This window comes from Genypterus blacodes, unplaced genomic scaffold (genome assembly GCF_046128005.1).
Source record: "Genypterus blacodes isolate CSIRO-AG114 ecotype Tasmania unplaced genomic scaffold, CSIRO-AGI_Gbla_v1 ptg000201l_1, whole genome shotgun sequence".
In the NCBI taxonomy this organism is placed as follows: domain Eukaryota; kingdom Metazoa; phylum Chordata; class Actinopteri; order Ophidiiformes; family Ophidiidae; genus Genypterus; species Genypterus blacodes.
In genome coordinates this window covers 346,140-368,243 of record NW_027467000.1, presented here as the reverse complement: position 1 = coordinate 368,243, position 22,104 = coordinate 346,140, and the positions used below count along the sequence as shown (strand labels likewise).

Here is a 22,104-nt window from a genome sequence, read left to right as displayed (position 1 = left end):
AATCCCCTTGCCTTGCCTCATGCTGCCGTGCGCAGGAAAACTCACCAAGCTGACAAACATGAGGATGAGCTGGATGATATCTGTGTAGGCCACAGAGTAAAGACCTCCCAGCAGCGTGTAGACAATGGCCACAGCAGCAGAGATCCAGATACAGAGACTGAAGGAAAGATCCAGGATCACACTCATGGTGACTCCTGTAAACACATCATGATTCATACCTGAAAAACGTTGCTCTTATGCATGGAGAAATAGCATTTAGCTCTTGTTCTGCATGAGAAGCGATGTAATTCTTTCTTCAGAACCACAAGTAAAACTGCTCATAAGAACATAATGCTTTGTAGTGCCACTCTGGTAAGAGTTCTGTTTACTGTAAGTTTAAACCAATACATTTTATAGCTTTACAAGAAGTCATGAGCCTCAGGAAGATAATGCCTGAATGAGGTCAGTGACATTGTTTTGTTGTACTTTTGAGAGACACAATCTCTGTTCCATGCTCCCGATGCTTAGCATTGCCAAAGACACTTCAACTTGCCAAAATTCAATGATCCTCTAAAATTGCCCAAAGCAGATCATCCTCATTCAGACGGAGTGAGAAAATAGGCTGATTTAGTTTGACTCACCTAAACTAAGAAGTGATGCCGTCACCCACACTATGTCACTTAGCAGAGTAACCACGGAAAAAATCATGGTTGGTATTTTTCCATATTTGATGTGGAACGGATCCAGCATAGTCACATACTTCCTGTCTCTCATGGGTCCAGCAAAGAAAATCCCACCTTAATTATTAGACAAAAACAGATCTCATTCTGTAAACATCGTGTTCACTCAAGTCCTCCAAGGGATCCAGATCTGGTGGATTCAAATGTGTGATTGGACGAGGGGAGACGTGCAAATACAACTAATATGGAATTAAGATAATGCTGATTCAGAGGAATATAACACTTCCAGCACTTAATATCAGTAAAATAATCTAAAGGATCAGACTTACCAAGAATAAACCCCAATACAGTCGCTATGGGAAAGCGAACAGCCCAGATCAGGCCTCCAGAGGAGTTGTAGACCGTCTCTGTTATTCCAATAAAGAAGCCTCCTCCAATCCATGTAGCTGGGGGATCAACACACACACACACACACACACAGAGGGAGAGAGAGAGAGGAGGGGGTGTGGGGGGGGGGGGGGGGGGGGGGGGGGGAGAGAGAGAGAGAGAGAGAGAGAGTCATTTTGCTTGACACATTGCAAGCTAAAGCAAAGTTTAAAGAGCTCAGACTCTAACCACCAGATTCACAGTAGTGGGCAGTTGATGTATTGATCCCGATTGAGGCTAAATCACTTTCATAAAGTCACCATGGTTTTGTTTAGCGCAACAGAATCTCATTACCATCATGTTACCTGCTGCTGAGTTGCAAGCAGCAGCCAATCCCAATGAACTTGATAATAATGTATACATAAGAACAGAAGCTTCCAAAGGGGAGGATAATAACGCAACCTTTGGTAGGAAAACAAAAAATGTTTCACGCAAACACAAAATGAGCCGGTAAATAGGCAAGAAATTAACATTTCTGAATGAGGGAACACATTAGAGTGGTGATGTATGCATGGAGCTTCATCTTATTCAGGGATATCATCATGAAATATTTGTCTATTAGAAGTTCCTTAAAAAACCCATAAACAATCATTTTATCAATGACCATTTGCTTCGAGGTCATATGTAGGTTATGTGCTGATAGTGTGATTGTCCAAATTTCTGAATTCCAGAATTATTGAGTTCACCTGTCATGGTGAAGACCCCCACCACCTTGTTGATGTTTCGGTTTCCGAGCAAGGCCATCTCCATCTTGGCAGCGCCTCCTCTGATCTCTTCCCTTTTGGACTTGAAAGACGCCCAGATGCCGACTCCAAAGACCAGCAGGTAGAAAGCTACCATGGAGATGACCCCTGGGATGTTGACAGCCATGATGGCCCTCTACTTCACTGAATCACAAGGCAAGATGTATGTGTCAATGTAAACCTACCTGAGCAACTTCTTTCTCAGAAAAACAAGGCAACAAATCAAACTTGATTTGGGACTTGAATATCAGCAAACATTCACAGTTCACAGCCTCCAGCCAAAACCTCAGTATTGCAGTGTCACTGAGCAGTTAGGGGATTCTTGCAGCTGCAAATCAAGAGCCTGGATCAGGCATCGAGCCAGCAACAAAAAAGGTTTGACTTTTAGGAGTAGAAAGGATGAGTACTTACACATCAGGAGAGTCAGAGCAACACTATCAACCCACTGGAGTCTCTTTTAGAATAGGTTTAAAGCTGAGGTGAAAATTCTCATTGTCTGTGTTCATCGTCACATGTATATTCCACAGAGGCATTTCATCCGCTCAGTACTGTTACACAACTTCAACTGCACTCTGGTTAAAGCAATGAATACATTTTGAAAAGTTGAAAGTTTTGGGTAACAAAACAGGAATCCCTGTAGTTCTGTGTGTGTAACTCAATCAATGTCTGCCAGGAAATTGGAATGGAATGCAGTCCCAAAAACGTTCAGTCAGTTTTGATAAGGAAGTTGAAGGTCTTTACTGCATGTAGATAGGATAGAATAGAATATACAATGACTGAAAAAATAGAAAAGAATAGAGAAGGATGGAAAATGCATGTTCACACTCCAAACAAAAACCCTAAACCCGGGCTGCAGATTCACTTTCCTCAGTAATTTTCTAGTTATTCTCTCTCATGCTTTGTGTTAACTAAACCGGTTTTGGAAATATTACTATGCAGGTGAGACTGATGTCATGCCTGAGCATAGCTTAGAGTAAATGGCTCTGTTTCCTTTTATCATTATGCAGACCCAGGACCTGTTTCATATGTAGTACATTTTGCTTTGCCTGTATAATGTGAATATACGAAAAGAACACTGAAAGTTTGGCCCTGATTGTGAGAAAACATCAGTCTAAGAGATCAGGTTGCATAGTCCTATTTCCCTCCTATGAATGTGTGTCCATAATCCAGTGTGTTTGCTGCTACATTCATTCTAGTGAATATCATGGAGCAGAATAATATTCATGATGAGCAAACTACTTGACTTTAACCCTTCTGCTCTACCTAATCATATTTTAGATTGCTGTTACTGTGATATGTAGTGAACACATTATGTGCAGTCAAACCTCAAGCAGTAGAGAACCACAAAGGAAACACTTCAGCCATACAAACAGTTAAAAAAAATGTGGCTCACCCTTGGATGTTCTTACCTTACTGTCTATGTTGCCTTGGGGAGAGCAGAGTGTGGTCTGGCTCTCAAGGCTCTGCCTTAGTGAGTGTGGGCGTGTCTTGTACATGTCATGGAACCTGACGAACATGAAGTTAGGATTGTGATTGTTCAGACCTCCTGCGTAACTTGCTGTTGTCAAAATCTGACAGTGTCAAAGTCGTTATAAACATCGAACAAAAAGTTCGGAAATTTGTGTTTGGTAGATTATTTCTCGGTTGTAACAATGCGTCTTGGAAATACATTTTATACCGTTGGAAAGCCTGTTTAGTTACCTTTTAAATGGTCCCCCATTTGTAAGGAGCATGCATTTGTGGGTGGAGCAGCACAGCTGAATGTGGGTTGCGCTCATGAAAAATTTGCCAAATCTTCTCTGCCAATGCCAAACAGCTTATTCTGCTGTTGCTATTGACTCTTGCTTGGTGTTGTTGTTAGGTGGATTGGATGATTGAAGTCTATCAGTAACAAGGGAGAAATAAGACATGTTGGCAATTTTACAATTTATTCATTTAACAAACAGTCAGGCGCCTCAGTAGCTTGTGGAAGAACCAATCACAGCCACAACAGCCTGGCACCTCCTCCTCATGCTGGTTACCAGCCTGGTCTTGGTTTTAAAAGGTTGGTGTTTTAAGGTTTCGAAGGTTTAAAAGGTTTTAAGGTTTAAAGGTTTACAAGGTTTTAAGGTTAAAAGAGTTTTAAGACCCACAAACCTGTGACCCACCCTCCCTCTATCTGGGCTCTCAGAGGGACTAGCTGGACACCAGGTAAGGTTCATGGGTTCAGCTTTATTGACTGTTTGTTAAATGAATAAAATGTAAAATTGCCAATATGTCTTGTTTCTTCCTTGTTACTGATAGACTTCAATCATCCAATCCACCAAACAACACCAAACAAGAGTCAATATCAACAGCAGAATAAGCTGTTTGGCATCGGCAGAGAAGATTTGGCAAATTTTTCATGAGCGCAACCCACATACTCAGCTGTGCTACTCATCCCACAAATGCATGTTCCTTACAAATGGGGAACCATTTTAAAGGGAACTAAACAGGCTTTCCAACGGTATAAAATGTATTGCCAAGAAGCATTGTTACAACAGAGAAATAATCTACCAAACACAAATTTTCGAACTTTTTGTTCGATGTGTATTTGCAATTTTAGTGTGTGGTGTACGACACAAAGAGTTAAACTTTTACACATATTTTGGTTGCTGTTTTGACTGAAGTGTAAAAAATCTGCCAAATGTACTGACATAAAAAAGTGCTGTGAAAGTCCCATTATCTTCATTGAAGTCAATCATTGTAGTATTGCGTGAGTATTCCAGTCGTAACTCATTTTCTTGTCTTGGCTCGGGTAGCGAGACAAATGAAGCCATGTCACTGTAGTAAAATTCATCCAAAGGGCGAAGGCTCCAAGATGGAGCTCTCACAACTCATGACTTTACCATTTCACAAATGTGTGCGTCTTACCGAGTTATATGGGTGCAAACAATCAGTCACATTAAAGACGCAGCTCATATTGGTTACTAAAAGAAGTCAGAGGTTACAAAATTCCCCTTTAAGGAATTATTGGCCAACTAGTCAAGATGAAAGCAGGCAGACCCAAATAAAGAAATGCTGAATGTAATAAGTAATGTTTTACCATATCTGTATCATGTTTTGTTGTATCTTTAACAGGACTGCGTGAGCATCCAGCCCCCTGACACTGTTCTGCTCAAGCCCCCTGGTTCAACACTCTCAGCCGGCTGAGATCACTTCCACAGACTGAACAACACTTCCACTTCTTCCAGTTCCCATAAATAACTCAATAATTGACGCTCATTGGCCAGAGAGATGACTGAAGGGGAAGAGGTGTTGGGTTATCGTAGCAGGAAATAATTGGAAGCCACTTGCACATATCTGATTCTGGAATTGAGAGGTGATAATTGGGGTTAAGATTAGGCTTGCCTGGTCATTGTTGTAAGTAAACGTCACAATCTCACTTTCTTGTGTAAGGCTCAGGGAACCAGACAGACAAAGCCATGTCACAGTAGTAAAATTCATCCATTGCATAAAAGTACTTTTGGCTGAAGCTGTGTGACTGTCAGAGCATCATGTTGCCTTTTGCCTGCTGGTTAATGTGCAAGTTTAGTCCTTGCTGGTTTGTCACAGATAATGGATTTGTGTCTGAGTAACAAGGCTGACAGACCGGGACTGACAGACCTGGACTGGCAGACGAGGAAGGCTCTTGTATTATCTTAAGCACCGCCCCTGCCCTGACAGAGGGAGACAATGAACCTTGGCACGAAGGCCAAACATCTCTGTTGGATAATGCAGAGAGTGGCTCAGACTCCTCTCAAAGCCAACCCTCCTTTCTATTTCAGTTCAGCTGTCAACACGACATCACGATAGTCCCCACTTGTTATCAAGCTGAGGGAGCTGGGGCTGAACACCCTCCTGTGTCCCACCTGAGTACTGTGATCTTGGACTTTCTGTCCGCCAGGTCCGGGCTGGAAGGGCACACCTGCAATCCCCTCATCCTTAAACAGACCCATGCCCAGCATTGTTACTTGGACTTGAGGTGGGATAGCTGGGACAGAATATTGACTGAGTGATCTCACATTATGAGTTGTAAGGATTCCGTCATGTCTCACAAACAAACCAAAATCCGGTTTAAATTTGCGTGTGGGTCGAGCAGAAAAGCAAATTTACTTTAATGGTTGGTTATGTCTGTTTTATTTTTTATTTATGTTTCCCATACATTAGCTCATCATGGTCTCACCTATGGCATCTTTTGAATCGATTCTCCTTAAACTCATTTTCTCGGCGTGGTGGTCTTTGTCTCGGGTTGGAGCTCGGTGAGATCTGACCAGAAACGAGTCCCACCTTGCAGGAAGCCGGCCTTTGTTGATGAGCAGAGAGGCCAGGTAGGAGAACAACAAGGTGGTTCCAAAGGCACTCAGCATGCAGATGGTGTTAACGGGAAAACATTGATCATAAACTCCATCCTCACGGGTGCATCCTGGTAAATGGAGGGCCGCTGGCAGCCCTACTTCTGCCTCCCCACATAACAGTCTGAGCACAATCCCCACAATACAGCCCGCGACAGCCCCGTAAGCATTGGAGATGTTCAGGAACAGCACACAGACCAGTTGAGGAAAGACTACGATGTAGATCATCAGCGTGCTAAGAATCCAGATCTCCATGATGTTGCTTTTCACACCGGTGAGCGCTGCGCCGAGCAGGCCTACGACCACCACAGTGAGACGAATCACCCACTGGATCTCTCTCTCTGAAGCCTGAGAAAGGAGAGGACACAAAAGGAGAAGGAGATTTGTAGTCAGTGATAGTGTGAGTGTATTAAGAGGATGGGGCACATTAGCTGATTCTCTCTGTCCAGTTTCTCAGCTCCGTGGCTCCTGATAGATGGCTTCATGTTGAGGTGTTCCACCTTCAGGACTCGGCAGCTCCCTCTGCCATCTGCCTCTCTCCCTCTCCCTCTCTCTGCCTCTCTCTCTAATGCATGACTGTTTGTGTGTACTGCCTTGCATTCCTTTTTGTACCTCTGTATGATCCCACTGGAAGTTCCTATTTCACACCCAGCAATTCGCGGAGAGGGAATCTGTCTTGGAAATGCCCCTCCCGAGGTTTCTTCCTTTTTTCCTTATACATTCGTGATAAGAGATGGATTCATATTTTACGTGTTCAGACGTGAGGTCAGGTAAGAACAGGTACGCTTTCAGATCAGAATGTAAAAAAAATTCAAATTATATTCAAAACATCAAGGAACTATGGCTTCAAAACACACACACACACACACACACACACACAAACACACACACACACACACAAACACACACACACACACACACACACACACACACACACACACATACACACACACACACACACACATTATAAAGCTGAAACCTCCATTACTGAGAGTCTTCCTCTTTTCCTCTGCTTGTGTGTCGAGGCGTCTGTCCTGTTTGTTACCTGCAGCTGCACCCATTAAACAATAGAAAGAGGCGGAGCATCAACCTGATGATCCTCCAGAGAAACACAAAGTGAGGATCAGAAGTTTGTCCACAGCACAGCAGCGTCTCAGCCAAACTCTGGTGAGTCCAGACACAATCTTGAGTGTTTCAGCAGCATGAAGCCCAAAGCTGAGCTGCTCTCACACGGCTCACTTCACTCCTTCATTCTAAAAGGCTTCACTCATGTTTCAGTGTTCACACGCTGCTGCTTGAAGACAAACCAGCTGACCGATGGATCGGCCTTCTTCCTCAACGCATTTACAACATCAGAGCGGGAAAAGAGCTAGCTGTGGGAAAAGAGCGGCGGGAAGAGAGCGGCGGGAAGAGAGCGGTGGGAAGTGAGTGTGTTAATCTGTGTGTGTGAATCAGTGAGACTCACCCACGACAACATGAAGTGGATGCAATGTAGCCTGTAGTCACGTCAACTTTAACAAAGTCAAACAGTCAGAATAGAAGCAAAGAGACGAAAGCTTCATTTCTGTCCTGATCAATATTCAATCAATCTTAATGATTGATCTCTGGACCTTTCCCACAATAACACGTCACGCTAACATGCTAACTGTTACATTCAAGTCCACCAACACAGAGCTGAGACTGAAGTCCAGGATTTGACCTTTAGATTGAGGTCACAGCCGTGGTTTCCCCTCTGACGCCCCCACAGTCAGAACTATGTAACTACAGCTACGTTGTGTCTCCATGTTTCATTCCTTGAATGTAATCAGATGTTGATCACTGAGGAGCTTTAAAGCTGCTGCTGTGGTTCCAGACTCTTAGTTCTGTTAGACTCTCAGTGATCGTGTCATTCCAGAGTTGTTGTCCCTCATTGTCTCCTTTGTTCTCAGCAGACATGTCTACTGCCAGCCGTCTGCAGTCTGAAGATCAGTTCATGTGCTCCATCTGCCTGGACGTCTTCACTGATCCAGTCTCCACATCATGTGGACACAACTTCTGCAGAACCTGCATCACTCAACACTGGAACAGTAACGTCCAGTGTGTGTGTCCTATGTGTAACAAGGTGTTCTGCAAAAGACCTAAGCTGGATGTCAACATGTTCATATCTGAGATGGCTGCTGAGTTCAGACAGTCCACTAAAAACAAAGCCAGCGGAAGATCAGAGGAACCAGCTGCCAAACCAGGAGAAGTTCAGTGTGACGTCTGCACTGTAACCAAAGTGAAAGCCATCGAGTCCTGCCTGAAGTGTGAGGCCTCCTACTGTCAGACTCATCTGGAGCCTCATCTGACAGCAGCACGCCTGAAATCCCACCAGCTGATCCATCCTGTAGACAACCTGGAGGACAGGATGTGTAAGAAGCACAATAAACCTCTGGAGCTCTTCTGCAAGACCGACCAGACCCGTGTGTGTCTCATCTGTCCTGTTTTAGACCACAAGAACCATGAGTTTGTTCCTCTGAAAGAAGAATGTGAAGGAAAGAAGGCCAAGCTGGAGAAGACAGTAGCTGAAATTCAGCAGAAGATGCAGCAGAGACGACTGAAGATCCAGGAGATCAACCAGTCAGAAAAGCTCAGCAGGGAAGCTGCAGACAGAAAGAAAGCAGAAGACTTCAGATCTTCACCACTCTGAAGCAGCATGTGGAGGACATCCAGGCCGACTTCATGGAGACCGTGGAGAAGAAGCAGAAGAGCACAAAGAAACAGGCTGCAGACTTCATCAAAGAGCTGCAGCAGGAACTCTCTGAGCTGACGGTGACAGCTGCTGAGTTGGAGAAGCTCTTACTCTCTGAAGATCACCTCCACCTCCTCCAGAGCTTCTCATCCATCAATGCTCCTCCCACCAAGGACTGGACACAGGTCAGAGTCCATCAAAGGTCACATGAGGGGAGCCGGAAGAAAGCTGTGGCTCAGCTGGAGGAGACCATCAGTAAGGAGGTGAAGAAGCTGCTGGAGAAGCTGGAGCTGAGGAGGATGCAGCAGTTTGCAGTGGACGTGACTCTGGATCCTGATACAGCTAATCCTAAACTCATCCTGTCTGATGATGAGAAACAAGTTCATCATGGTGATGTGAGGAAGAAACTCCCAGACAAACCACAGAGATTTAATCGACGTGTTGGTGTTTTAGGAAAGCAGAGTTTCTCCTCAGGAAGATTTTACTTTGAGGTTCAGGTCAAAGGAAAGACAGAGTGGGATTTAGGTGTGACCACGGAGACGAGCAACAGGAAGGAAGTCATAACACTGAAGCCTCAGGATGGTAACTGGGCTGTGGGGTTGAGGAATGAAAATAAGTTCTCAGCTCATGATGACCCTCCTATCCGTCTGAGTCTGAAGTCAAAGCCAGAAAAGGTTGGAGTGTTTGTAGAGTATGAGGAGGGTCTGGTCTCCTTCTATGACGTGGATGCTGCAGCTCTGATCTTCTCCTTCACTGGCTGCTCCTTCACTCACAAGCTCCTCCCATACTTCAGTCCCTGTCTTAATGATGGTGGTAAAAACTCTGCCCCTCTGATCATCTCAGCTGTCAGTCACACTGGGTAACCTGCTGGAGTTGATGTGTAATGATTCTCTGTCATTTAAGGTCCAGATGATCTGATCTGCTGTCTTTACTTTATTTTATGTCGGGCTGCTACACCTGAGGTTGCAAAGTTATTTCTTCTGAAAGTGACTTGAATATCACATTGCCTCATGTGTTTTTTATTTGTAACAAATATGTTGGATTGTAAAATGGAGATTATCAGTCAAAAGGTGGCTATTTGTGGAACAATGCATGGAAAATCTTTGTTGCATTTTTTTTTTTTCAAGAGAAGATGATTGAAGAAATTATTGAAATATTAATGAGATAAATTTGAAATTTATTTTGTGGGAAATAATTGCTATGTTGCGTAATATATATAATCTATAGATTAATTGACTAATCGAAAAAATCTGTAGATTAATTGTTTAAAAACCATCGTTAGGTGCAGCCCTATTGTAAATAGACCAAATGTTGAGTTGTGGTTTATGAATCAATTGAATTCTTTCATTCATCTTTGTCACATTCAGGGATTTCAGGACAAAAACAATAAACACCTCTTGTGTGAGCTCCAGCTTCCTGTCAGCTGTGTCTTAAAAATGATTTCCTGTTTGACTTTCAGGCGATCAATACTGCAGCACATAGGTTAACTTTGTCTTTTGTACCTCGGCTGTGAACACTTGCTGGTCTCTGATTGGCTGGCAGCTGTTTGTTATGATCATCTCAGCTGACATCAAACAGAGTTCAGCTCAACACTTTAACCTGAGCTTCAGCTTTACTGAACCTCAGGGAATCACATCAAAGGAAAACTGCTAAAACTGACACACCTGTGAAGTCCTACTTCCTACTTCCTGTCTTCATAGCAGTGCAGTGAGCGGTGTGCACAGCAGGGGTTTTCTCTGGAGTTTTTCCTTGTCTTCCTAGAGAGCTTTGGTTGGGGTCTGAAATGTTCCTGATGTTGTGGGTCTGTAAAGCCCTTTGAGACATTGATGTGATATTGGGCTATAGAGCTCAAATTGACTTGACTTGACACTAACCCTAAACTGAACCCCAGCACTGAACCATAGCGGCCGCTGCTGGCAGCAAGCGGCCAAACTATTATTTACTCCCATTATGACTCACTGCTTTACATGCCAATGAGGCTTGAGGCCTCATCCAACATGGTGTATGGTAGTGAAGTCCTACTGGTGGAGACAATGTAGTGCAGCTGTATAAGAAAGAAAGAAAGATAGATAGATAGATAGATAGATAGATAGATAGATAGATAGATAGATAGATAGATAGATAGATAGACAGACAGACAGACAGACAGACAGACAGACAGACAGACAGACAGATAGATAGATAGATAGATAGATAGATAGATAGATAGATAGATAGATAGATAGATAGATAGATAGATGGTGGAAGATCAGGTGTTGTAGAAGCAGCTTGATTATTCTCACCTGAGTCCTCAGGATGTTCTTGTAGATGTTGGAGGAGAAGATGGAGGCTGCTGACAGCAAGGAAGAGTCGGTTGAGGACATCACGGCAGCAGCGATGGCTCCAGTACCGATGATGGAGATGTAGGATGGAGTGAGGATCTGGAGGGCGATGGGAAGGATCAAATTGCACTCGTCACGTTCCAATGGAGACGGAGAACCGTAGGCAGTCAGGTTCCAGTCTGAGGGATGAACAGATAAGGAACCTTTGAAAAATAAGGGGGGCACAATGTGTAGATGTACAAATAGACAGAGGCAAAAGAGGAGAAACTGTTTAGATCCCATCCTAAAAATCACCTGTGGATGCAGCCACTGCACCAATCAGAACAGGAGGGATTAAGAATACCAGAGAAAGTGCAGCAGCGACAAAGCAGCTGATCCTAGCTGTGGCTGAGGAACAGGCAGACAAAGTCCTCTGATGGAACTCCTGATAGCCGAGGCTTCCCAGACTCTGCAATCCAGAGGCAAGTCAATTCAAAGCAAAGGGACAATGTGTTGTATTCAAACCAAGTTGTCCAGTGCTTTGACCTTTCTGTAGTTTACAAAATCTCCTGAAGCCACAGATTTGAAACCTCAGTAATTATGGATTCCTTTACAATAGAATGCAGTTTACCAGTAGGCACACGCTGTCGATCCAGATCCAAACTTTGTGTGCTGGCATGTTGCCGGCCCAGGGAGCCTGCACTGTGTTGTTCCAGAACGTCTGAGTGATGTCTGAATGGGTGGGGCTCATCAGCACAAAGGGGAAGCACACACACTGCAGAGACAAGCAACATCTGAATACAAGTCACCAAGCTGATCTGGTTTAACAGAACAGATCTGGAGGGGACCACCAAGGCCACAGAACAGATCTGGAAGGGACCACCAAGGCCACAGACAGGATGATTGACCCATCCCAGAAGATAATTCCCACTTTTTAGGGCTTTGAGTTCATGGTTAAAGTTGGGTTATGTATCCTGAACTCACAGTTATACAGCCATCATTCTTTAAAAAAAACAAGAGCATTCCCTTATTGCCATCACACATGGATGTTCTGATTTCTTTCCCATGCCTCATGGATTGGAGTCATTTATGACAAACTGACTGTTGGCTTTTTTCTAATCCCCTTGCCTTGTCTCATGCAGCCGTGTGCAGGAAAACTCACCAAGCTGACAAACGTGAGGATGAGCTGGATGATATCTGTGTAGGCCACAGAGTAAAGACCTCCCAGCAGCGTGTAGACAATGGCCACAGCAGCAGAGATCCAGATACAGAGACTGAAGGAAAGATCCAGGATCACACTCATGGTGGCTCCTGTAAACACATCATGATTCATACCTGAAAAACGTTGCTCTTATGCATGGAGAAATAACATTTAGCTCTTGTTCTGCATGAGAAGCGATGTGATTCTTTCTTCAGAACCACAAGTAAAACTGCTCATAAGAACATAATGCTTTGTAGTGCCACTCTGGTAAGAGTTCTGTTTACTGTAAGTTTAAACCAATACATTTTATAGCTTTACAAGAAGTCATGAGCCTCAGGAAGATAATGCCTGAACAAGGTCAGTGACATTGTTTTGTTGTACTTTTGAGAGACACAATCTCTGTTCCATGCTCCCCTGATGCTTAGCATTGCCAAAGACACTTCAACTTGCCAAAATTCAATGATCCTCTAAAATTGCCCCAAGCAGATCATCCTCATTCAGACGGAGTGAGAAAATAGGCTGATTTAGTTTGACTCACCTAAACTAAGAAGTGATGCCGTCACCCACACTATGTCACTCAGCAGAGTAACCACGGAAAAAATCATGGTTGGTATTTTTCCATATTTGATGTGGAACGGATCCAGCATAGTCACATACTTCCTGTCTCTCATGGGTCCAGCAAAGAAAATCCCACCTTAATTATTAGACAAAAACAGATCTCATTCTGTAAACATCGTGTTCACTCAAGTCCTCCAAGGGATCCAGATCTGGTGGATTCAAATGTGTGATTGGATGAGGAGGAGACATGCAAATACAACTAATATGGAATTAATCTGATGCTGATTCAGAGGAATATAACACTTCCAGCACTTAATCACAGTAAAATAATCTAAAGGATCAGATTTACCAAGAATGAACCCCAATACAGTCGCTATGGGAAGGCGAACAGCCCAGATCAGGCCTCCAGAGGAGTTGTAGACCGCCACTGTTATTGCACTTAAGAAGCCTCCTCCAATCCACGTAGCTTGGGGAGAGAGAGAGGGAGAGAGAGAGAAAAGGAGAGAGAGAGTCATTCTGCTTGATACATTGCAAGCTCTTTGTCTATATTGTATTTTCAGACAAAATTAAAGCAAAACAAAAGTTTAAAGAGCTCAGACTCTAACCACCAGATTCACAGTAGTGGGCTGTTAATTTTTTTGATCCCGATTGACGCTAAATCACTTTCACAAAGTCACCGCGGTTTTGTTTAGCGCAACGGAATCTCATTACCATCATGTTACCTGCGACTGAGTTGCAAGCAGCAGCCAATCCCAATGAACTTGATAATAATGTATACATAAGAACAGAAGCTTTCAAAGAGGAGGATAATAACGCAACCTTGGTAGGAAAACAAAAAATGTTTCACGCAAACACAAAATGAGCCGGTAAATAGGCAAAAAATTAACATTTCTGGATGAGGGAACATTACGGTCATTTAGCAGATGCTTTTATCCAAAGCGACCTCCAATTATCGCAGGGCAGCCATTATTCGGCACCCTGGAGCAGTTGGGGGTTCAGTGCCTTGCTCAAGGGCACCTCGGCAGTGCCCTGGAGGCAAACTGGCAACTCACCAGCTACCAGTCCACTTACTTGGTCCACTCGAACCGGCGACCCTCCGGTTCCCAAGCGTAATCCCTACCGACTGAGCTATTGCCGCCTACACATTAGAACATTTGAGTGGTGATGTATGCATGGAGCTTCATCTTATTCAGGGATATCATCATGAAATATTTATTTGTCTATTAGAAGTTCCTTAAAAAACCCATAAACAATCATTTCATCAATGACCATTTGCTTCAAGGTCATATTTAGGGCATGTGCTGATAGTGTGATTGTCCAAATTTCTGAATTCCAGAATAACTCAGTGAGTTCACCTGTCATGGTGAAGACCCCCACCACCTTGTTGATGTTTCGGTTTCCGAGCAAGGCCATCTCCATCTTGGCAGCGCCTCCTCTGATCTCTTCCCTTTTGGACTTGAAAGACGCCCAGATGCCGACTCCAAGGACCAGCAGGTAGAAAGCTACCATGGAGATGACCCCTGGGATGTTGACAGCCATGATGGCCCTCTACTTCACTGAATCACAAGGCCAGACGTGTGTCAATGTAAACCTACCTGAGCAACTTCTTTCTCAGAAAAACAAGGCAACAAATCAAACTTGATTTGGGACTTGAATATCAGCAAACATTCACAGTTCACAGCCTCCAGCCAAAACCTCAGTATTGCAGTGTCACTGAGCAGTTAGGGGATTCTTGCAGCTGCAAATCAAGAGCCTGGATCAGGCATCGAGCCAGCAACAAAAAAGGTTTGACTTTTAGGAGTAGAAAGGATGAGTACTTACACATCAGGAGAGTCAGAGCAACACTATCAACCCACTGGAGTCTCTTTTAGAATAGGTTTAAAGCTGAGGTGAAAATTCTCATTGTCTGTGTTCATCGTCACATGTATATTCCACAGAGGCATTTCATCCGCTCAGTACTGTTACACAACTTCAACTGCACTCTGGTTAAAGCAATGAATACATTTTGAAAAGTTGAAAGTTTTGGGTAACAAAACAGGAATCCCTGTAGTTCTGTGTGTGTAACTCAATCAATATCTGCCAGGCAATTGGAATGGAATGCAGTCCCAAAAATGTTCAGCCAGTTTTGACAAGGAAGTTGAAGGTCTTTACTGCATGTAGATAGGATAGAATAGAATATACAATGACTGATATAGAAAAAATAGAAAAGAATAGAGAAGGATGGAAAATGCATGTTCACACTCCAAACAAAAACCCTAAACCCGGGCTGCAGATTCAGTTTCTGCAGTAATTAAAAATGTGCCTCACCCTTGGATGTTCTTACCTTAGTGTTTATGTTGCCTTGTGGAGAGCAGAGTGTGGTCTGGCTCTAAAGGCTCTGCCTTAGTGAGTGTGGGTGTGTCTTGTACATGTCATGGAACCTGAAGAACCTGAGGTCAGGACTATGATTGTTCAGACCTCCTGCGTATCTTGCTGTTCTCTGACAGTGTCAAAGTAGTTAAATATGCAATTTTACTGTTTGGTGAACGACACAAAGAATTCAACTTTTACACATATTTTGATTGACTGATTGACTGATTTGACTGAAGAGTAAAAAATCTGCTAAATGCACCGACATAAAAAAGTGCGGTGAAAGTCCAATTATCTTCAATGAAGTCAATCATTGTAGTATTGTGTGAGTATTCCAGTCTTGTACTCGTAACTCATTTTCTTGTCTTGGCTCGGGTAGCGAGAAAAATGTCACTGTAGTAAAATTCATCCATTGCATAAAAATACTTTTGGCTGAAGCTGTATGACTGTCAGAGCATCATCTTGCCTTTTTCTTGCTGGTTATTGTGCAAGTCTAGTCCTTGCTGGTTTGTCACAGATAATGGATTTCTGTCTGAGTAACAAGGCTGACAGACCGGGACAGGCAGAGGACGAAGTCTGTCTGCCCTGACAGAGGGGAGACAATAAACCTTGGCACAAATTTCATGCTACCTTCTCTGGAGCTGGAAGACCAAACATCTCTGTTGGATAATGCAGAGAGTGGCTCAGACTCCTCTCAAAGCCAGCCCTCCTTTCTATTTCAGTTCAGCTGTCAACACGATAGTCCCCATCTCGATAGTCCCCACTGAGCTGGGGCTGAACACCCTCCTATGTCCCTGGATCTTGGACTTTCTGTCCATCAGGTCACGGCTGGAAGGGCACACCTGCAATCCCCTCATCCTTAAACAGACCCATGCCCAGCATTGTTCCTTGGACTTGAGGTGGGATAGCTGGGACAGACTATTGATTGAGTGAGCTCACATTATGAGTTGTAGGGATTCCGTCATGTCTCACAAACAAACCAAAATCCGTTTTAAATTTGCGTGTGGGTCGAGCAGAAAAGCAAATTTACTTTAATGGTTGGTTATGTCTGTTTTATTTTTTATTTATGTTTCCCATACATTAGCTCATCATGGTCTCACCTATGGCATCTTTTGAATCGATTCTCCTTAAACTCATTTTCTCGGCGTGGTGGTCTTTGTCTCGGGTTGGAGCTCGGTGAGATCTGACCAGAAACGAGTCCCACCTGGCAGGAAGCCGGCCTTTGTTGATGAGCAGAGAGGCCAGGTAGGAGAACAACAAGGTGGTTCCAAAGGCACTCAGCATGCAGATGGTGTTAACGGGAAAACATTGATCATAAACTCCATTCTCACGGGTGCATCCTGGTAAATGGAGGGCCGCTGGCTTTTCACACTGGTGAGCGCTGCGCCGAGCAGGCCTACGACCACCACAGTGAGACGAATCACCCACTGGATCTCTCTCTCTGAAGCCTGAGAAAGGAGAGGACACAAAAGGAGAAGGAGGTTTGTGATTACTTTATGTTTTTGTTATCATATATTGATTATTGAGCCTCTTCTATCCTGTCTCCAGATTCTCTTTTTATCTTCTATAGCTTCAGCTCCTTCAGTTGAGGCCAATTGTGAAAGCTGCTTGATTATTCTGACCTGAGTCCTCAGAATGTTCTTGTAGATGTTGGAGGAGAAGATGGAGGCTGCTGACAGCAAGGAAGAGTCGGTTGAGGACATCGCACAGGCAGCACTGGTGGACTCACATTAGAGTGATGATATATGCATGGACCTTAATCTTATTCAGGGAAATCACTATGAAATATTTGTCTATAAGAGGTTCCATAAAAACACAAAAACAACCATTTCATCAATGACCATTTGCTTCATGGTCATATGAAGGTCATATGCTGATCGTGTGATTGTCCAAATTTCTGAATTCCAGAATAACTCAGTTCACCTGTCATGGTGAAGACCCCCACCACCTTGTTGATGTTTCGGTTTCTGAGCAAGGCCATCTCCATCTTGGCAGCGCCTCCTCTGATCTCTTCCCTTTTGGACTTGAAAGACGCCCAGATGCCGACTCCAAAGACCAGCAGGTAGAAAGCTACCATGGAGATGACCCCTGGGATGTTGACAGCCATGATGCCCCTCTACTTCACTGAATCACGAGGCAAGATGTGTGTCAATGTAAACCTACCTGAGCAACTTCTTAGAAAAACAAGGCAACAAATCAAACTGGTTTGGGACCTTGAACGTATTGACATTCCCAATTTCATTCCACTTACAGAATCACAGATTTTTGCCACTATCTAAATGTTCTCACCCCACTATATATGGGAAACCCCCTAAAGATAAGTCAAGGGGATCCTGCTGTAACCGTGATGCTATTTTCCAAACGTTTTCCAAACGAGGTGATTGGTCAAGAGCAGGGCTTTTTATTTCAGTCCTTCTAAGCTCCAACACATTTTAACTTTTGAGCAGATTTGCTGTGGAGCATAAGTTACCGTGGAGACAGATCAGAGGTGAGTTGGGACAGGGAACAAACCCAAGTTTCAACCTAGCTGACTAAACAGGACAGCGAGTGGCTCAGTATGAGAGATTGTCTTGGAATCCCTCGTCTTCAATAATAGGCTCCTATAATAATAGCCTGTCAAAGTGTTGTTGAGCAAGACACTGAACCCCTAACTGCTCCACAGCCACCAAGGACATGGACTGTTTACGCTGCTGCTAAATGGTAGACGCTACTGGAGCATCCTGGCACGGACTACCAGACTCACAAACAGTTACTAGGTCTTATTAATAATTGTCTTTCCTTTTCTCTTCTCCCCCTATCTGTGTATCAAAACAATCTCCACAATGTCTCATAACTGCATGCTCATTGTCATGTAAAATGCTTTCTTGAATAAAAAGATTTGATCTAAGACTAAGTCATATTTGACATGTGACATGTAGTGAAAACATTACACATCCTCAAGCAGTAGAGAAACCACAAAAGAAACACAACCACAAAAATACAATTAAAGAGTTGTGCCTCACTTTTGGATGTTCCTACCTTCGTGGTGTTGTTTCCCTCTGAGGAGAAGACAGTTATCTGGCCCTGAGGGCTCTAGCTCAGTGAATGTGGGTGGGTCCTGTTCATTAGAGTTGCATTGTTTCACAGACATTTCTTCATGACACCCCTGGTTTGAAAACATGTGACATATCGTGATGTGATCCTGATAGGTGAACTTGTATGTCCGATTCTTTGGCGGCTGTATTAATGAGCCTTTATCAGTGATAACACTGAACTATACAGTGCAGTTTCTGATACAGTGCTGGAGCAATAAATGTGTGTGTGTGTGTGTTTGCGTATGTACATATGTCAATATTGATATGATGGTGTGTATGAAATATAAATCAATAACAAAGTGGATGTGATCAAAGTCATAATGCCCTATTTGGTCGATTGGAGAGTTTCCCTCTTTTTGCAGACACAAAAGCATTTCTCCAGATGATTCGCTGATAGCGCTCCTGGTGTCTAACAGATTTGTTGCGCAAAATCGGTGAACTGTCCCTTTAAGTGAACAACTTCTCGAAAGGTACCATTCGGACATCTTCGGCTATTTCCGCCACTGACGTTGACGCGCAGTCTTTTCCTGCTCGAATCCGATTGGTTCGATTCAAATCGGACCGCGGCTGGGCTGTGTTGTTGTGTTTAGGTTAGCACACACAGAGCAACAGAGACATCACACTCGGAGCCTAATGTGCCTCAAACACTTGTGAAGTAAGTGACTTTTCCTCTTCAGTTCACGTCCCACTTGGACTTTCAGCATGTTGTCGGGTAGGTTGATACACTCGCTCGGTTTGACTCGATGACAGGTGCGGCTGCTACGTCCAGCTACAGTTGCTAACATTAGCCCGGCTAAAGTCAGCGGCTAACTTCTGACTTAAGCGGACGTTTCCTTTATTTTCTACTTAAAAAAGTTTGACTCACGGCTAAGTTCACATCACCCAACATGACATGGAACCATCTGAAGTCAGGACTGATTGTTCAGGCCTTCGGCGGAACTTGAGTCCAAATCTGACCCTGCCAAAGCCGTTATAGCTGCAATTTTACAGCCAAAGGCATCAACAAGTACTTTGAAATGTTTTACTCGATGAAGTCAATCATTGTAGTATTGTGTGAGTATTCCAGTCTTGTACTAGTAACTAATTTTCTTGTCTTGGCCTCGGGTAGCGAGACAAACGAAGCCATGTCACTGTAGTATAATTCACCCATTGCATCAAAGTACTGAAGCTGTGTGACTGTCAGAGCATCATGTTGCCTTTTGCCTGCTGGTTATTTTGCACATTGTGTCCCTGCTGGTTTGTCACAGATAATGGATTTGTGCCTGAGTAACAAGGCTGACAGACCGGGACTGGCAGAGGGCGAAGGCTCCAAGATGGAGCTCTCACAACTCATGACTCTACCAGACCTACAGGTATGGACACAATCACATTAACACAAAGCAGATGCAAACACGGCAACACACAACAAGAGTCTGTCAAATTAAGGCTCAAATCATCAATCTGCTTGTCTGTGATACCTGATGAGAGTATTGGCCTGCCTTGTACACACACACCATCACACACACACATTACATTACATTACATTACGATCATTTAGCAGACGCTTTTATCCAAAGCGACTTACATTACATTACCACCCTTCACAGAGGGGTTCGGTGCCTTGCTCAGGGGCACCTCGGCAGGGGCTCGAACCGGCAACCCTCCGGTTCCCAAGCAAAAGCACTACCCACTGAGTCACTGCCTCCCACTGCCACACACACACACACACACAAATTGTCTAGGGCTGCACCTAAAGTTTTTTAATGATTAATCTACAGATTATTTTCTCGATCGGTCAATTAATCTACAGATTATATTTATTACGCAATATAGCAATTATTTCCCCCAAAATAAATATCAAATGTATCTCATTAATATTTCAATATTTTTTTCCACCATCTTCACTTGATAACAAACAAATGTAACAAAGTTTTAGGGGGGAGGAGGGTGTGTGTATGTGTGTGTGTGTGCGTGCGTGTGTGTGTGCGCTTCACAATTTGCGCCCACATCCACATCAATTTGGCAAAGAGTGATGGGAGGAGTTGATTCCATGTTTCCTCTGACTGTGTTTGCTTCCTCCCTGATGCGTACAGCAGTCCACCCTTGAGGAGAGAGAGCACTTGCAGGTTTACCTGCGTGTCCGACCCTTCACCCCTGCAGAGGGCAACGGCGGCGAATCGCAGGTAGAAGCAGCATCAACTGTGTATCAAATTCATACAGCCACAGAATTTCAAGGATCTCTCCTGGTCCATGCATGAGTATAGAACACTACAGCAACACAAAGCTGTAAAATTGTTCCAATGAGTCAACACATTAGGATACGGTGCTTGTGAGGTGGTGAAGAGTGTTTTACTCTTATAACCAGGCTAGTAAGCAATCAGGCAATCATGCTGAATGTAATAAGTAATGTTTTACCATACCTGCATCATGTTTTGTTGTATCTTTAACAGGACTGTGTGAGCATCCAGCCCCCTGACTCTGTTCTGCTGAAGCCTCCCGGTTCATCTCTCTCAGCACGGCTGAGCTGTGACAGATCACTTCCACAGACTGGACAACACTTCCAGTTCTCTCAGGTCGGTCTGCAACACAAACTGAATCACATTAATAACTCAATGTTTGACGCCCATTGGCCAGAGAGACGACTGAAGGTGAAGAGGAAGTAAAGGAAGTAAAGCTGACTCTTTTTCTAGCTTTTCTCTCAGCTTCACCTCAACCTTCCCTTCCCCAGGATGATTGTTTTTGTTTTGATGCGTTCCTCTGTATGAGCCGTCCTGTCCCAGTAAACCTGCCTGGCCTCACCTTGCTTCCTCCCCTCAGGTCTACGGCCCTGAGACGACCCAGAGAGAGCTGTTTGACGGCACGGTGAAGGATCTGGTCAGAGACGTCCTGGAAGGGGGAAACTCTCTGGTTTTCACCTATGGAGTCACCAATGCTGGGAAGACCTTTACCTTCCTGGGTCTGTTGCACTCCCTCATTCATTTGAGCTTAGATAACACAGTTTGATACCTACTTGTGACAGATCTGCAGCATTTACCGACATGTTGCATGGATGTAAACACTGGTGTTTCACTTTAAAGGCATAAATGTGTGGAAAACACTGCAAGTGCTTCAAACTGATATCGAAAATTATGCAAATAAGAAAATCGGATACAAGCAGAAACTGTGAACCAAACCTGAAAGTACAGTCTCATCTCTCCCTCCAGGCCCGGACGCCGACGCAGGAATCCTGCCCAGGTCTCTGGGGATGATCTTCCGCAGCATCGAGGAAAGGATCTTTACCGAGACGACCGTCAAGCCTCACCGCTGCGGGGAGTTCACCAGGCTCACCCAGGAGCAGCAGGCCGAGGTGGCGACACACAAGAGGAACCTCCTCAGACAACTCAAAGAGGTAACCACCTGTTCAGGAAGGGCGCTATTCAGAGGAACCAGTGTCTTTGGGGCAGTGTGTAATGTCTTCCTCCTCTTCCTCTGCCCTGTAGAGTGAGCGGAGCTGTGCCAGCCAGGCAGGTCCGACCTCTAAGACTCCCCTGGAAGGCAAGATTTGGATTTCTGTTTGAGCCGTTATCTGTTAATTAGTGTTTCTCCACTCCAGCTGAGGAGGCAGTAAGGAAAGCCTTCAGGTGATGTCACTCTCTCCTGTCTTGACTGACAGGACGCACGCCCGTTCATTAGAAACCCACTGGCCTTTTGTGTTCCTCACGAAGGAAACAAGGCCCACAGCCAAATATCAAAGAGAGCCTTGAGTCATTGTTT

General features: G+C 44.2%; 2 protein-coding genes and 1 pseudogene across 4 annotated transcripts in view; 2 read left to right on the top strand and 1 right to left on the bottom strand.

Moving 5' to 3' along the window:
- Positions 1-1,894: 1,894 nt before the first annotated feature.
- On the bottom strand, positions 1,895-14,501 carry LOC143015416 (high affinity choline transporter 1-like). Of its 3 annotated transcripts, none has more exons than XM_076169385.1 (10): positions 14,305-14,501; positions 13,299-13,415; positions 12,930-13,085; positions 12,353-12,501; positions 11,822-11,965; positions 11,506-11,659; positions 11,173-11,414; positions 6,012-6,528; positions 3,238-3,334; positions 1,895-1,972 (listed from the first exon to the last, which is right to left on the bottom strand). In XM_076169385.1, exons 1-9 carry the CDS (start codon positions 14,486-14,488, stop codon positions 3,297-3,299), a joined length of 1,701 nt encoding a protein of 566 aa, XP_076025500.1. In that variant the 5' UTR covers positions 14,489-14,501; the 3' UTR covers positions 1,895-1,972; positions 3,238-3,296. The 3 variants fall into 3 exon arrangements, with proteins under 3 accessions (XP_076025500.1, XP_076025502.1, XP_076025501.1); XM_076169387.1 differs by having other exon boundaries at positions 11,173-11,390; XM_076169386.1 differs by lacking the exon at positions 1,895-1,972 and having other exon boundaries at positions 2,571-3,334.
- LOC143015420 (E3 ubiquitin-protein ligase TRIM21-like) lies at positions 7,306-10,069 on the top strand (annotated as a pseudogene).
- Positions 14,502-19,832: 5,331 nt separating the features above from the next.
- LOC143015433 (kinesin-like protein KIF20B) overlaps positions 19,833-22,104 on the top strand; it is a 2,588-nt gene continuing 316 nt past the window's right edge. Inside the window, exons 1-6 of the mRNA XM_076169408.1 lie at positions 19,833-19,853; positions 20,445-20,534; positions 20,802-20,924; positions 21,169-21,307; positions 21,555-21,739; positions 21,831-21,885. Of these exons, the coding sequence (XP_076025523.1) occupies positions 19,833-19,853; positions 20,445-20,534; positions 20,802-20,924; positions 21,169-21,307; positions 21,555-21,739; positions 21,831-21,885 (613 nt within the window). The remainder of the gene's footprint in view (positions 19,854-20,444; positions 20,535-20,801; positions 20,925-21,168; positions 21,308-21,554; positions 21,740-21,830; positions 21,886-22,104) is intronic.

Excerpts from the sequence above, each read along its gene's own strand:
- LOC143015416 (XM_076169385.1), bottom strand. The coding sequence starts at position 14,488 with ATGGCTGTCAACATCCCAGGGGTCATCTCCATGGTAGCTTTCTACCTG. Across the intron at positions 13,416-14,304 it reads GGGGGTCTTCACCATGACAG|CTACGTGGATTGGAGGAGGC; the intron begins GTGAACTCACTG and ends TCTCTCCCCAAG. Across the intron at positions 6,529-11,172 it reads AGAACATCCTGAGGACTCAG|GCTTCAGAGAGAGAGATCCA; the intron begins GTGAGAATAATC and ends CTCCTTTCTCAG.